Source organism: Carya illinoinensis, chromosome 11, assembly GCF_018687715.1.
Source record: "Carya illinoinensis cultivar Pawnee chromosome 11, C.illinoinensisPawnee_v1, whole genome shotgun sequence".
Taxonomy (NCBI): domain Eukaryota; kingdom Viridiplantae; phylum Streptophyta; class Magnoliopsida; order Fagales; family Juglandaceae; genus Carya; species Carya illinoinensis.
The window spans coordinates 9,775,158-9,788,528 of NC_056762.1; the positions used below are offsets into that span (position 1 = coordinate 9,775,158).

At 31.2% G+C, this 13,371-nt stretch overlaps 2 protein-coding genes across 2 annotated transcripts; both read left to right on the plus strand.

Moving 5' to 3' along the window:
• Positions 1 to 821: 821 nt before the first annotated feature.
• Positions 822 to 1,968, plus strand: LOC122282094 (expansin-A23-like). The gene is made up of 2 exons (XM_043094038.1): positions 822 to 921; positions 1,166 to 1,968. The coding sequence occupies exons 1-2, from the start codon at positions 822 to 824 to the stop codon at positions 1,789 to 1,791; spliced, it is 726 nt and encodes a 241-aa protein (XP_042949972.1). The 3' UTR covers positions 1,792 to 1,968.
• Positions 1,969 to 6,945: 4,977 nt separating this feature from the next.
• LOC122280443 lies at positions 6,946 to 11,388 on the plus strand. The gene is made up of 8 exons (XM_043091343.1): positions 6,946 to 7,271; positions 7,769 to 7,853; positions 8,149 to 8,190; positions 8,953 to 9,121; positions 9,701 to 9,753; positions 9,859 to 10,080; positions 10,619 to 10,665; positions 11,004 to 11,388. The coding sequence occupies exons 1-8, from the start codon at positions 6,997 to 6,999 to the stop codon at positions 11,056 to 11,058; spliced, it is 948 nt and encodes a 315-aa protein (XP_042947277.1). The 5' UTR covers positions 6,946 to 6,996; the 3' UTR covers positions 11,059 to 11,388.
• Positions 11,389 to 13,371: the final 1,983 nt, after the last annotated feature.

Here is a 13,371-nt window from a genome sequence, read left to right on the forward strand (position 1 = left end):
GCCACACCTCATTAATTATTTCACCAAAAGGCCCCACCGCATTAAATGAGATCTGCCAAGAGACACCCACCACTCAGTCATAGGTCATGGGTCTCTAACCTGGACAGAGGTATAAAAAGCAACCCAAAACATCGAAAATGGGAGTTGGACTCTCTAAACTCTACCTACAATAATGACCTTCAGATTTCCTCCTTTGGTTGTTACTAACTTAGGTATCGAAGGCTCTTCTAGGTCGCCACACCGACCACCAGACGCAAGAGTTGTCCTATGTTTACAAGACCTAAATCGAAGAAACAAGTGCCCGAGGGCCAGACCCAAGAGCGTACAAAACATGTCAACACTTCATGTACAAGATTAATGTTACTTTTGATTTATTTAAGTTTTGTGGGTACGGTATACAAACTAATTTGTACTGTTGGCACCCAATTTCAGCCATTTTAATCAATGATAATATTATTCTTATTAATAATAATCCTACTATGTGTCATTAATATCATTTACAATGTTCCTGGGACACAGAATCGTTTAGTACCATTGTTGCACAATTAGATAGGAATGGAATTAATTACTCTTTGTATGCATATATTATATAAAGATGGATGATCTTAAATATCCTCTATTGTTACTTCTTTCCTTTTTCAATTAATGCTTGTTCTTATCCTCCATTCACCATTTTCCTTCATAACGCCTATAAATTCAGAAACTAACTAGCCCCAATTTTTGTATTGCTTATAAATAAATAAATTTAAAAAAAAAAGGTTGATTCAAGTCATCTTGTCAAAATGAAGACTGGTCGTGAAAATATTATGGCTTATTGGGCTATGATTATGGCTCTGGCCTTTGTTGCTAATGGTGTTCATGCAGGGTGGGAGTATGCCCGTGCAACCTTCTATGGTGATATGAGTGGCGCTGACACCATGAGTAAGTGTGTGTGTATGTGTGTGTTTGATGTTTTCATCTCCTTAATATATTTCACAAAAACTGAATGCACTTACTGAATTCAAATCTTATTTCACCACCATCACACATGCACAGATCAGTGTTTTTGTAGTAAATTCAGATCATTATAATAGATATATGCATATGCATATAATAGAATTGATACTTTTTTGGTTTGTTTGTTGTATTTTGTCTTTGTATTTATCATATCTTGTGTTGCATGCAGTGGGAGCTTGTGGTTATGAAGATCTATTCGAACAAGGTTATGGTCTTGCAACAACAGCGTTAAGCACTGCACTTTTCAACAATGGGTCGGCATGTGGGGCTTGCTTTGAACTAAGATGCACAGATTCACCGTGGTGCAAACATGGGGCAGGTTCAATCCGAGTAACAGCCACCAACTTCTGTCCTCCTAACTATTCCAAAACCGAAGGGGTTTGGTGCAACCCACCACAGAAACATTTCGATCTCTCCATGCCAATGTTCCTCAAGATTGCAGAATACAAAGCTGGGATTGTTCCTGTTTGGTATCGACAAGTCATGTGTTACAAACAAGGTGGGATTAAGTTTAAGATAAAGGGAAATCCGGACTGGTTACTTGTGCTTGTGTATAATGTTGGAGGTGTTGGCCAAGTTGCTGATGTGAAGATCAAGGGTTCCAACAGTGGTACTGGTTGGATACAAATGACAAGAAATTGGGGCCAAAATTGGCAGACATTTGAGCGGTTGGAAGGGCAAAGCTTGTCTTTCCAAGTGACTGCTTCTGATGGTAAGGTTTTGCAGTCTGAAAATGTTGCACCACCAAATTGGCAATTCAATACGGCATATGAGGGACGTAGGAATTTCAATTGATGATCATGATAATAGGGATTTATTATTTGGAAATAAAAAAGAATAATCTACTTATTTATGTATGGTAATTTGGGGGATATTATGAATTATTATGGAATAGATCTCTTCATTTGGAAAAGAATCATCCTAATGTCTTTCTATGGAATTGATTGTAATGGCAATTGAAAGCACTTTAAAAAAAGAATATAGGATTAATTTCTCTATGCTTATCAATGGTAATTTTACTTTTGAATTAATGGAGTAATTAATAAAATATCTCCAGTTCATCGCATATTAATTAAAAAGGTACAATATTGTTTGAGGAAAGTTTTATTTATTCAATACATTCATAGTCAAAGCCAGCTTTTGACCACACGATATGATCATGATCATCCTCTTCATATATTTTTTCACACAATATATATTTTTTTTCACTTTCTATTTTTTTCTAAAGTAAAAATGTGTCATTTCATGTGGGAGACTGACATATATCAATAATTTAAATAATAAAAAAAATGTTATTATTTCCTCAATTGGATTTTTTTTTTTTTTTTGTTTAGATAAATGATACTTACAGTTGTAAGTATGCAAGTACCACACAATTATTTTGAAAAAAAAGTAAAATAAATACAAGACTCACATACTATATGAAAAGAAAATTAATTTTTTTAATAGTAGATACCACTCTTTTTTAAAATAATTATACAATATTTACACATTTCACAATTATATATAGCATTATTCTTTTTTTTAGTACATATAATGCTTGCGTGTCTACTTGTGTATTCCAATTTTATTCCGAGTGTAATGCATCCATTAATTATAGAGCACTAAAAATTCTCGTCTTAAATTCCAACTTGAGACTATGAAAAGAAAATATTAGAAAATGAAACTTCAAAGGTGCAAAAAGATAAAGTGGAGGGAATTAAAATATTTGAAATGAATTAATTAACACTTTTGACAAGTGTTTTTTAAACGCTAATTTTTTTTTATACAGACGTACATACCCAATATCGAATTTTCAGCTAAACAAAAAGGAAAATAATTATTAAATATGTCTATTTATATTTTTTTTTAATGGTTAAAGAAGTGACTATTGATAAATTTATATTTTTTTTAATGGTTAAAAATGTTTAAAAAATTATTAAAAAAATTATTTGTAATAGTGTGCACATTTGGTAGTCACCTTAGCATTTTCCAAAGAAAAATGCACGTTTTTTCCTCAAATCGTTATTGTTTTGTTTTTCTTCACACTACAAGAAAAATCGATTTTTGCGATCAATTTATTGCAACGAAAAGATTATTTTGGTTGCTAATAATCTTTTCGTTACAATAAATTGATTGTAAAAGTCCGTTTTTCTTATATCGTCGCAACGTCAACTTTAATATATTTTGACAACATTTTTCCGTGAGGATCAGCCATTTAATTTTAATTTCTTTAACTTTATATACATATATAGAAAGAATTACAAGGTCAATATGCTTGGGAATGCTAGTGCTGATCGATTGCCTCAAATAATTAATACAAGTGATCATCTTGAGTAACATTAATGATATTGGATCTTTATAAATAATTCTTTCTTCTATATTAATATAGCTTGGGAAATATATAGTAAATGATCATTTGTGCAAATCTAAGGTGTACTACTCCTTTGAAATAAAAGGTCGGATTCACCCCCAAAAAATAAAAAATATATTTTAATGATAATTTTCGTTTCTTCAAATGTTATTCCTACAAAACTTATATCTTACATTACTAAAGAAAAATAGAAAAAAGATTAGCTAGCTTTACAATCTTTCCACAATCAGCTACTACCCCTATCCTAAAATTCAGCAAGTAGTGGGTACATACATTTCCAAAGTCTCGAGTAATGCTTGATATAAGCGTAGAGTATACAAGTTTAGAATGGATCCTTTAAGAAAAAGAAAATGGAATCCATTTTGAAAAAGTATATATATATATATATATATAATATAGACCCTACCTTTTTCTTAGAGGTCTTGTGGTTCTCCACATCTTCCGCCCTCTATAAATTATTTTTTATTAAGAAAAATGATATGAGAACAACTATACTACAAGTTTGTTTATTATTTTATTTACTTTGAACTGTTACAAGTACAAAAATTTTGAATTGAATAGAAAAATATTAATATTTTAAAATGTAGTGGTAGTAATTGTATTGTAATATAGTTGGCGGTGTATCATTATCAATTTATTAGACTATTTCATATTGTAATGTAAAATGATACTTTAGAAGTATCAGGTATATATGAATATATTATAAAATTAAATTGATAAATTAATATGATTTGATATGTGATGTTAGAGACCAAGGGAGCTTTGTCCCCCCACCCAATCCTAAGGCTCTAACAAAAAGAAATATATATATTAGGTCGGACGTTTGTCTAATTGAGTGGGACAAGAATTTTAATAAAAATAATATGATTTTTTGCAAAAAAAAATTAATACAAATTATGAACAGTGTGAGATTTATTTCTCTTACTTATCAGACTATTTTAATTATTCCAAACTAACATATTTTTAAGAGATCATAACTGTACATCACATTACAGACATAAAAAATGTGATTAATTCTTTAATAAGTTTTTTATTAAAATTAATTCTTTAATTAATGGAATTGTTTGCTAAATTATGAGATAAGTTGTTTTAAATTTATCGGATTTCTCATTGGATTTATGTTATGATTTTTAAGTTATGAAATTTATTTTGATGTACTTTCTTGGTATTAATTATTATTTTGCATTTAAATTGCTCTCTACCTTAAATTAGTTTAACGTTGGACTTTAATTATTTTATTTTATTAATATTGAGTTGTAGAGTTTATATTTCACTCTTATTTATTTATTTTTATTATACATTTTTCTTTCGTTGAACTCTTTTATTTCAGATTGGACCTGTTTGAGTGTGTTTTATTTTTCTTTTAGGCCCAACCCATTCGGATAGGGAGAAGAGCCTGAGGAAGAATAAGAGAGAAAACGGCGTCGTCTGATCCTACATTTTCGCAGATTTATAATAAAATACAAATGGAGACTTAAAAAACAAGAAAGAATTACTGTTCACTATCAGAACTGTTAGATAGGCACTATATAATAACCTTGTCTAAGTTGTATATCTCCTTTAGTTTTTAATACTTTTGTTCTTGTTCTTGTTGACAATTTTTAGCTGACACTGGCCAATGCTCTTAAATGGTGAGTTTGAAGGGGTGTAAATTGTTTTTTTAATAGATCTTTCTTCTATATCATCAAATAAGAATTTGGTCACATTTAATATTTTATGATAAATATATTTTTTTTACTGTTTTATTTCAAGAAATTAAATTAGAATATAATATTCACATTAGATTATTTATTTTCTAAATTTTATAATTATCTAAGTGAAACATATTTAACAAAAGGGAAATGCTACACATTATCCCACACCACACACTTTATATATTAAAATATTATTTTTTATTTTTTTTATTTCATTTTATTCTTATTAAACTAATTGAATTATTCTATTTATCATCTACACACTATATATTTATCATAGAAAAAATGAAAAAAAAATTAAAATAAATGTGATGTGTGAAGTGTGAGGATGACAAGAAAAATTTTCCTTAACAAAAACCCCAGTTCACTAGATAGTTGATTACGCAGTATGCAATTACGATACTTGAAAACTTTTGAACAGATAACGTCTCTACATTATTAAGCAAGACACAAAAGTTAGTTTATGATTTATATATATTACATCCTTTTTATAATTCCGATATAGATCATTTCCGTAGTTCAACATCTTCTCTTAATTGCAATATATGAAAAGTTTAGATGTAAAATCACTGGAATTCATGGAAGAATACGAGTTTGAAGTTTTTTTTTTTTTTTTCTTATTTTTTACTCAATTTTTTTTTATCAATTTGTTAAAGGTGTTCCTAAAAATTTTCAATTCTAGTATTTATTCTAAATCTAAAAGTATTTGGTCCCTCCAAAGTTATAATCCTAACTTCATTTCTGATTAGATCTATTTTATAATAAAAAGAACTCTATACTCGAAACACTCAAATTCAGTTTTAGAATTTGAGATATTCCATTCTCAAGCTAATTTTTAAAACACACAATCCACATCATTTAAATGGTAAAATTTGATTTATAAAATTCAAGTTTTAAAACTTATTTTCTAAATCAAACTATGTCATGTAAATATTTTATTGAATGTCCTCTATACACTGCTGAAAATAGAATTTTTGTTAAAATTTTCTTTTGCAAGTCTCTTTTTCAAATGACTTTAACCCACAAATTGTATAGAATTTATTCTATTTTTGAGTGGGCAGATAAAATAAATCATCTATATTATTAAGGAAATTCTATACTCCATACTACCATTCTATTCTCATCATATTTTGTAAGATATGACACATTTATTATCATTAGATGATTCTTTATTGGATATTTTTTATCATCTAATGATAATAAATAAGATAATTTTTTATCATCTTATTTAAATTGTAAAATTTAACTTATAAGAACATTAGTAGTGGGCTTAACAAAGTTGAAATTTGGCCAACTTTTGACTAGGAAGCATAAAAAAGGGTAGTAGACTCAACAAAGCTACAATAATTTTAGCTTTCATCAATTTCACTAGCCAAATTTGTTGAGCCCCAGCCATTGGCCAAATATTATTTTGGCATAAAAAATTATCTCTCCCTCTTGCTTTTCGATTCTTACTTGTTGCATTTCCTAATTTTTGTTTCTTAAACATATTTAATCCTTTGCGTAGCTTTTTACTTTAATTTTCATCTATACTACACTTAGAAAAATATGACCATTGAAAAATTATATTAGTTGAAAAAATATGATCATTGAAAAAAAAAATTATCGTTAAAAAATTTTATCCGTTGAAATAATATGAACGTTAAAAAATTGATGCATAATTTTTTGATAACTAATAAATATTCAAATTACAATTAGAATTAAAATAAATAAAAATATTAAAATCAATATTTTAATAGAATAGTAACAGATTTATTGAATCTGTTATTTGATGTTAAAAAATGACTAGCTAAATTTATAAAAGTAAATTTTTTAATCAAATTTTGATCAAACTTTGTTAGCCCACTCCTAGAACTTTAACATTCGAATTTCAAAATTTATTTTTCTTACTAAGTTCTTATAAATTTCTGTTTTTAGGAAATTGAGTCGTCAATTGCATAGCTAGACAGATCAATGGCAGAGCCACCCGAAACCACACCAATGGAAGCCCTCGAGTCGCCTACTCCTTCTTCTTCTTATTCTTCTTCTTATCTGAAGTCTCAACCGATCCCTAGCTCTACCCCTTCACCGCTGCCTTCATTGATGAGCAGGCTATGGAGGCCAGCTGCCCAGCGAAACCTCCGAAACCAGTGGTCAAAACTGGCTTCTCATAGGCAGCAATGGGCTTCTTCTTCCTCTAGTGGAAAGTCCCACGCCAATTCTCTGGTCAATGCCCATCTTTCTCAGAGGTATGGTACATTTTGTCCTCTGTTTGTTGTTTATATTTGGAATTTCATTAGGTGTTTTTTTTCCTGTTGTGTCATGGGGTTTGGATGTTATGCTCTGCTTTGTTGTTGACATAAAATTTAGGATGTTAATAGTCCATACATTTTTTTATGTGTTTTGGATCGGTTATTAAATCTACAAGTTGTGCTCTGCTTGGTTTCTGAATTCTGAGTGATATGAGAAAAAATTAACTTATTTTTTGTCCTCTTGGATCATGAGTATTCCTTTTTTTGGTATCCTAAAAAAGGAGAAGCTTCATTTAACTGTGCCCGGTATTGATTTAGCTTCAAAAAAGTTAGTGCGGACTTTGGACTCTAAGTTTCATTTTGATGTGGGCTGACTTTGATATAAAGCCATGGCTATGATTGAAGCTTTGCTTTGTATATCAGTGAGGTTCTTGTTATTGTGATTTACTTAAGTCCTGAAAATTCGGTTTCCTATGGGTCGATGATTGATTCAGATACATGCCTTCGTTGGAGCTAGGTGTTCTAAACGATATGCCAGATATAAGAAAGAAAGCCTGTCGGAAATTGTGCAAGCAGCAGGTAATTGTTATCTATGCATGTGGTTGTGCTTGATATTGTGCAAACAGATATGTTCTCTTTGATAATAATAATAATGGTGCAAACAGATATGTTCTCTTTGAACATCAACCAGTTTTTTGGTTTTTTACTTAGGTCAAATTAAGAATAGGGTTTAATAAATCACAAGAGGACCTTTGGTACATGCAGACAAGCTTCTTGTAATTACTTTTATGATATGGTGTATTCAAATCTTCAATACAGTACTTTTTAATCTGGTTTCCTTGCTCTAGGACTAATCTACTGAATTTTGTCTCAGGAACGTTACCGGATCAAACTTTTATCATCATACAAGGACATGGTACGTATGCTTAATAATTTCGAATGGTTCTTGCCAAATGCATGGTCTGGTTTTTCTCCTCTTTAGTGTTTGGTATTTTCAAATTCTTTTCACTGCATCTTTTTAATATTAATTAATGTAGCCATACGTGTTACATTTGTGCAAATATATCCTATTTCCAAGTCAACTTTGACAGGAAATAATCATATGGTGCCGCCCTCATTTTAGAATACCATATTTGACCATCTAAGTACTTGTAAATATATTATCTATTTGACCATCTAAGAATCTACTATCTAGCAAAATATTTGAGTGGGCTTCTTTTTTGTGTTGTGAAAATCTTGGAAAATATAAGAAATTTGATTGACTTTGGTGTTGGCCTGGTTCAACACCTAATGCAAAGCCAATGTTTCTATTCTAGCCTGAAACCTTTTTTTTTATAGGTACTTTAGCCTGAAACCTGACAATGTGGTCAATTCTTGTTTGTTTCTATAAAATGAATTGAAAGGTATCATTTGATCTTTTTACTTTGATATGCTAGAATCTTGTTATAGAAAATTTATCAAGAACTAATGAAGAAAAATAAGATTCGTTTGCTATTTTTTTTCTGAATCATGTCAAATGAACATCTTCTGATCTTGAGAAAGATTGTAGTGTTTCAAGCAATGCCTAAGTATCATTTTTATCATCTGCTTTTTATATTAATTGATACATTTTTTTATAAGTGATACAAATAAGTCAGTAGCCGTATCTGTTCTCCTTGTTTTGATAAGCCATCTGCAGGTGGCTGCTGTAATCCAAATGGTCAATGCCTGTAGATCCATGAGATGTTATCAAACAGGGACAAGTAATTGTACACTTGTACAATTTTCTAATTCTGCTGGAGATCAGAATGACACTGGAGATGGTGGTGGAGTCTCTGTCTTTGTATTTTTGTCAATCTCTTCTCATGGTATGTATCTGAAACTCTCTTTTTTTTTTTTTAATCGGTATATGTATCTGCAACTCTTTTCTCCGCGTCCTGTTCTTTTTCATATTAGTGATGAGCTTTCTTTTTTTTTTTTTCATTTTTTGATAGCATAAAATTACATCATCCCTGACTTACTTTTAACATTTTTGCTAATTAGTTGTCCTATTAGATCATTTCTTCATGAAAGTCTGAAACAAACCACTGAACTAGTTTAAAAAACTTGGCCAACCCAGGAAGATGAGTGATGTCAGAACTCTTTAGTTAATGGAAAGGAAAGAAAATGGCAGTGTCTAAACAATAAATGGAGCATTTTTACAGAAATTTCTGGAATTTTTATGCTGAGGAGCTCATTGGATATTTTCCTGCCTTTTGTTTTGCCCTCTGTTGCTGGTGTGTTCCTGTATGCTGTAGTCTGCTAGGTTTTTTTTTTCCCTATTGTTCTCAATAAATTTATTTGCTTATTTAAGCAGTATATTCTAAATTGTTTGGTTTAAGTTTAAATCCCTCTGCATAATACTAGTTTCATTTTCTGTGATGATTCTTATACTCAAACAATGTCAGAGAAACTGGCGAAGCAGCTTGTTCGGATGTTTATAATGGAACTAAATGTGAAGGTAAATTGCAGTTTCCTTTGGCTATTAGGAAATTCTGATTTAATTTGAACTTGTTCAGGACCATTTTTTTTCTTGATTCATGACCGTATTGTGTGGTTGGGCCAGCGGCTGCTAGTACTGGAGTTACTGTCCATTAGTTGTGAAGTTCCACAAGACATTGGGTTGCACTGGGGGGATCAGCTTTATCAAGGAGAATTTGATAATTTGAGTACGTTGAACTTGTTTTCTGAAGAAACTTGTGAGCCAGTCCCACCAAAATTGATGGATCGGAAATCTGACACACCTGCTGTACAATGTAAAAACCAGCCAAATCCAGAGGTTCTGCAGGTACTTATTGATCATTTAAAAACCACCCAATAGGCTAAATAAATACATATGTGATTGCACACCCGCACTCCTACTTTACAGTTGACTGATGGTGGATTAAGTCTAGGACCCAATTCTTCCGCATTTTCTTTGTAGTCAACATAAGAGTAATGCATGGTATGTTATAAAGAGTCCAGTTTGCTGTCAAATAAATCAAAGATATCTTAGTCAGAACATCTCGAGGTGATGCTAAATGGGGGAGATCCTATAGTTCTCAACTTACTCATGGGCCATGTAGATAGGATTACCATCATGAACAATGTGTATACCCCATATCCTGGCAATTTATGAGAACATTTCTCTCAAATTTTTGGTCCTGAAAAATATTGGAATGCAAAGTGTTGTAGTAAATGACTAGTTGCCAACTTTTAATAGTGGTGTGCACTTTTAGAAAAAAAAATGAGCTGTACTGAATTCACTAGGTTGTAGCCCTTTCAATTAAACAACATTGAGCCTTTCTTCTCCGGTGCTTTACCGAATCCCTTGACTTGTATTGCAGGTTTATCTTACAACATGGCTTGCAGAGGTCAACATAAATGCTCATAGGTAAAGTACTCAATAACTCAAGCTCATTTTAATCTTTTTTCCTTTTCTTTTCATCAGCTGTATGTGGGGAAGGGAAAAATAAAAAAGAACAGGAAGCATGACTCTTGCCTGAATGTGCGACCACGCAGCAACTATTGCCCCAAAGTGAGTTGGCAGCGAGAGAGCAGAAACATATTCAAATTGTTGAAGACTAAAATAGGATGTCTGTTTCCAAATTGTTGAGGATAGAACCATATTCACCTATGGAATATGTGTTGATAAATACCTTTCTAAGATATCTTTCCTTCAACATAGAATCACTTGTCACAAAAGTCACCTTCAATTTTGTTTCTTCACAGGATAGACGAAATATTTTCTCTAATTGGCGAGGAAATGCATGTCAGCCTCTCATAAGCTACTCTTGGAAGAAGAATCACTGGGTTTAACTTGTCATTTCCTCATACCGTGAAGGATGTTTAACGTTCAAGGCACATTGACAGAACACTAGCATCTAGCAGTACATGGAAAGCTTTACATGGAAAGCTTTACTTTTGCCAGAGCACCAAAAGATTGAAGAACTGTCCCAACCATAGAGTTGTATCCATGTTGATGATTCTTTCATCAGCAATGTATCACTGTTGATGTCCTAATAGCCCCGTTTGGATACAAAAAGTGTTTTATTTCATTATTACAATTTTTTTAAATTTTCACACTAAATATAATAAATAATTTAATTTTTTCAAATTCTAAAATAATAACAATATTAAAAAAATAATATTTTGTGAATATTTTATTCAACTTTTAATTTTTATCTTTATTTATTTTATCTTAATTCACTATTTAAACGGTATCTAGAAGTTTGGTTTTCAATAAAACCAAGTTTGCTTTACATGAGCACAAGACAAAGGAGGACAAAACAGTCGCCCTTCGGGTTTTTTTTTTTTTTTTTTTTTTTTTTTTTTTTTTTTTTTTTTTAATTTCTTGACAAGTTAAGCTTTGCATAGTTAAACTAAACGATTACAAGGATATAAGATTTAATGAGGTGTGAGTCTCTAACAATTATTCCAAAACAAGCAAAAGTAGCATCAAAACTAAAAATAAAAAAATTAATTATTAAGTCAAAAGATTGACTCCAACCCATTTTGATGCGTTGTATTTTGTTGATCTAGTCTAACTATAGGAGATTATCACAATCATATTGTCTTGATTTCTGGTTAAGAAAAGCAAGAACATAAGAGAATAGCAAACAGAAGATGACTTGATACACCAACAAAGGATCTCCATCGATGGTGGTGGTGTGTGTGGGACGCGCCACACATAGAAAAAAAGTAGCACCCAATTTTGAAAGATCCGAAGCCACTAGCCCTAATGGTGCCGCTCATGGCAACAAAAAACTCCTAATGGTGCCAAGGCGCGTGAGGCCTACGCCCACTGTAAGCCACGCGTAAGCTACACGCACAACACATTTGGATAGATTTCTTCTACCGTCCAACAAATTGGCAGATGGGGAGTCCGTTGGAGGGATGCAAGACAGTCGAAGATGACCGGTAAGTAGCAAATCGGAACATCTTGGTACTATCATCGGAAAATTTAAAAAGAAACTGGAAATAAACCTAAAAACAAAGGCTAGACAAGCATAAGGATAGACTCTCCTCCCCCCGGCAAGGCGGAGATGCTATGATGGCGAGCTTTGGGTAGAGAGAAAAGAGAGAACAATGTTTTATATTTTTACATCCAGTTATCCTTAGTTTTGAGCTTGCCTTTAGTTTGTAGCAAGCCCTTTACATTTTTTTTTTTTCACATTTATTATTGTTGTCTTATAGTCATTAGTGCAATTACAATGACGACGGAGAGATGTCTATTGGGTGGCAAAGTGTGCGCAATATCTTTAAATTAGCCTAAACAGAAAAATGTATTCACTAGTTAAGTTTCCTCTACTCCAAAGAGTCAAATAGTTCACCTTTATGTGGTGAGAGAGATGTGAGGAGGGAATGGTTGTTAGGGCAAATGCTAGCTTCTCATAAAGAATGCCTTAGATGAGGAGCCAACCAACCGGAGGTAATTTCAATGTTTTAAATTCCATTCCGATAATTATTCTAGTTTAAGCACTGGAACAGAAAATCTTGATCCCAATATGTTTCGATATACCATTTCGGAATTAGCTATATATATTTAAACATATAAACTGATAAATAATCAAATGAATACATGTATATATAAGTATATATAATTTATGTGTATAAATATATATATATATGGAAGAATATGAGGTTTATAAAATGAATATAAGTTGAAAACATTAAAAAAATTTAGAGGTAATTGTGTTAAAAGATAAATATTAAAAAGCACAAATTTAAGTTGAGACATACAAAGAAACAAAGAAAATAAATAAATAAATAAAATGACCCAGAAATTATTAAAAATAATAAGATGAAAAAAAAAAAAGAATGTGGGGACAATTTAAAGTTATAAAAATAAAATAAAATGATATAAATGACTAATATATTTTAAAATACCACATTAATGTTATCTAGTTTTAAAATTTATAAAAATGTCATCCACACTCAAAATGGTTTGGAACGGATTATAGTCCGGAATTGGCCTAAATTGACTAGAACGAACCAGATGAATCAGAATTTAAAACGAAACAGAATGCAAATGTATTATGTATCGAGTACTACACCAAAACAGAAAATTCCAACAGCTTCAACCGGAAAAGAGTTCAAA

Coding starts and splice junctions, on each gene's coding strand:
- LOC122280443 (XM_043091343.1), top strand. CDS start 6,997: ATGGCAGAGCCACCCGAAACCACACCAATGGAAGCCCTCGAGTCGCCT. Junction 9,122..9,700: donor TTTGTCAATCTCTTCTCATG/GTATGTATCTGA, acceptor AAACAATGTCAG/AGAAACTGGCGAAGCAGCTT. Junction 10,666..11,003: donor GTCAACATAAATGCTCATAG/GTAAAGTACTCA, acceptor GTTTCTTCACAG/GATAGACGAAATATTTTCTC.
- LOC122282094 (XM_043094038.1), top strand. CDS start 822: ATGATTATGGCTCTGGCCTTTGTTGCTAATGGTGTTCATGCAGGGTGG. Junction 922..1,165: donor GAGTGGCGCTGACACCATGA/GTAAGTGTGTGT, acceptor TGTTGCATGCAG/TGGGAGCTTGTGGTTATGAA.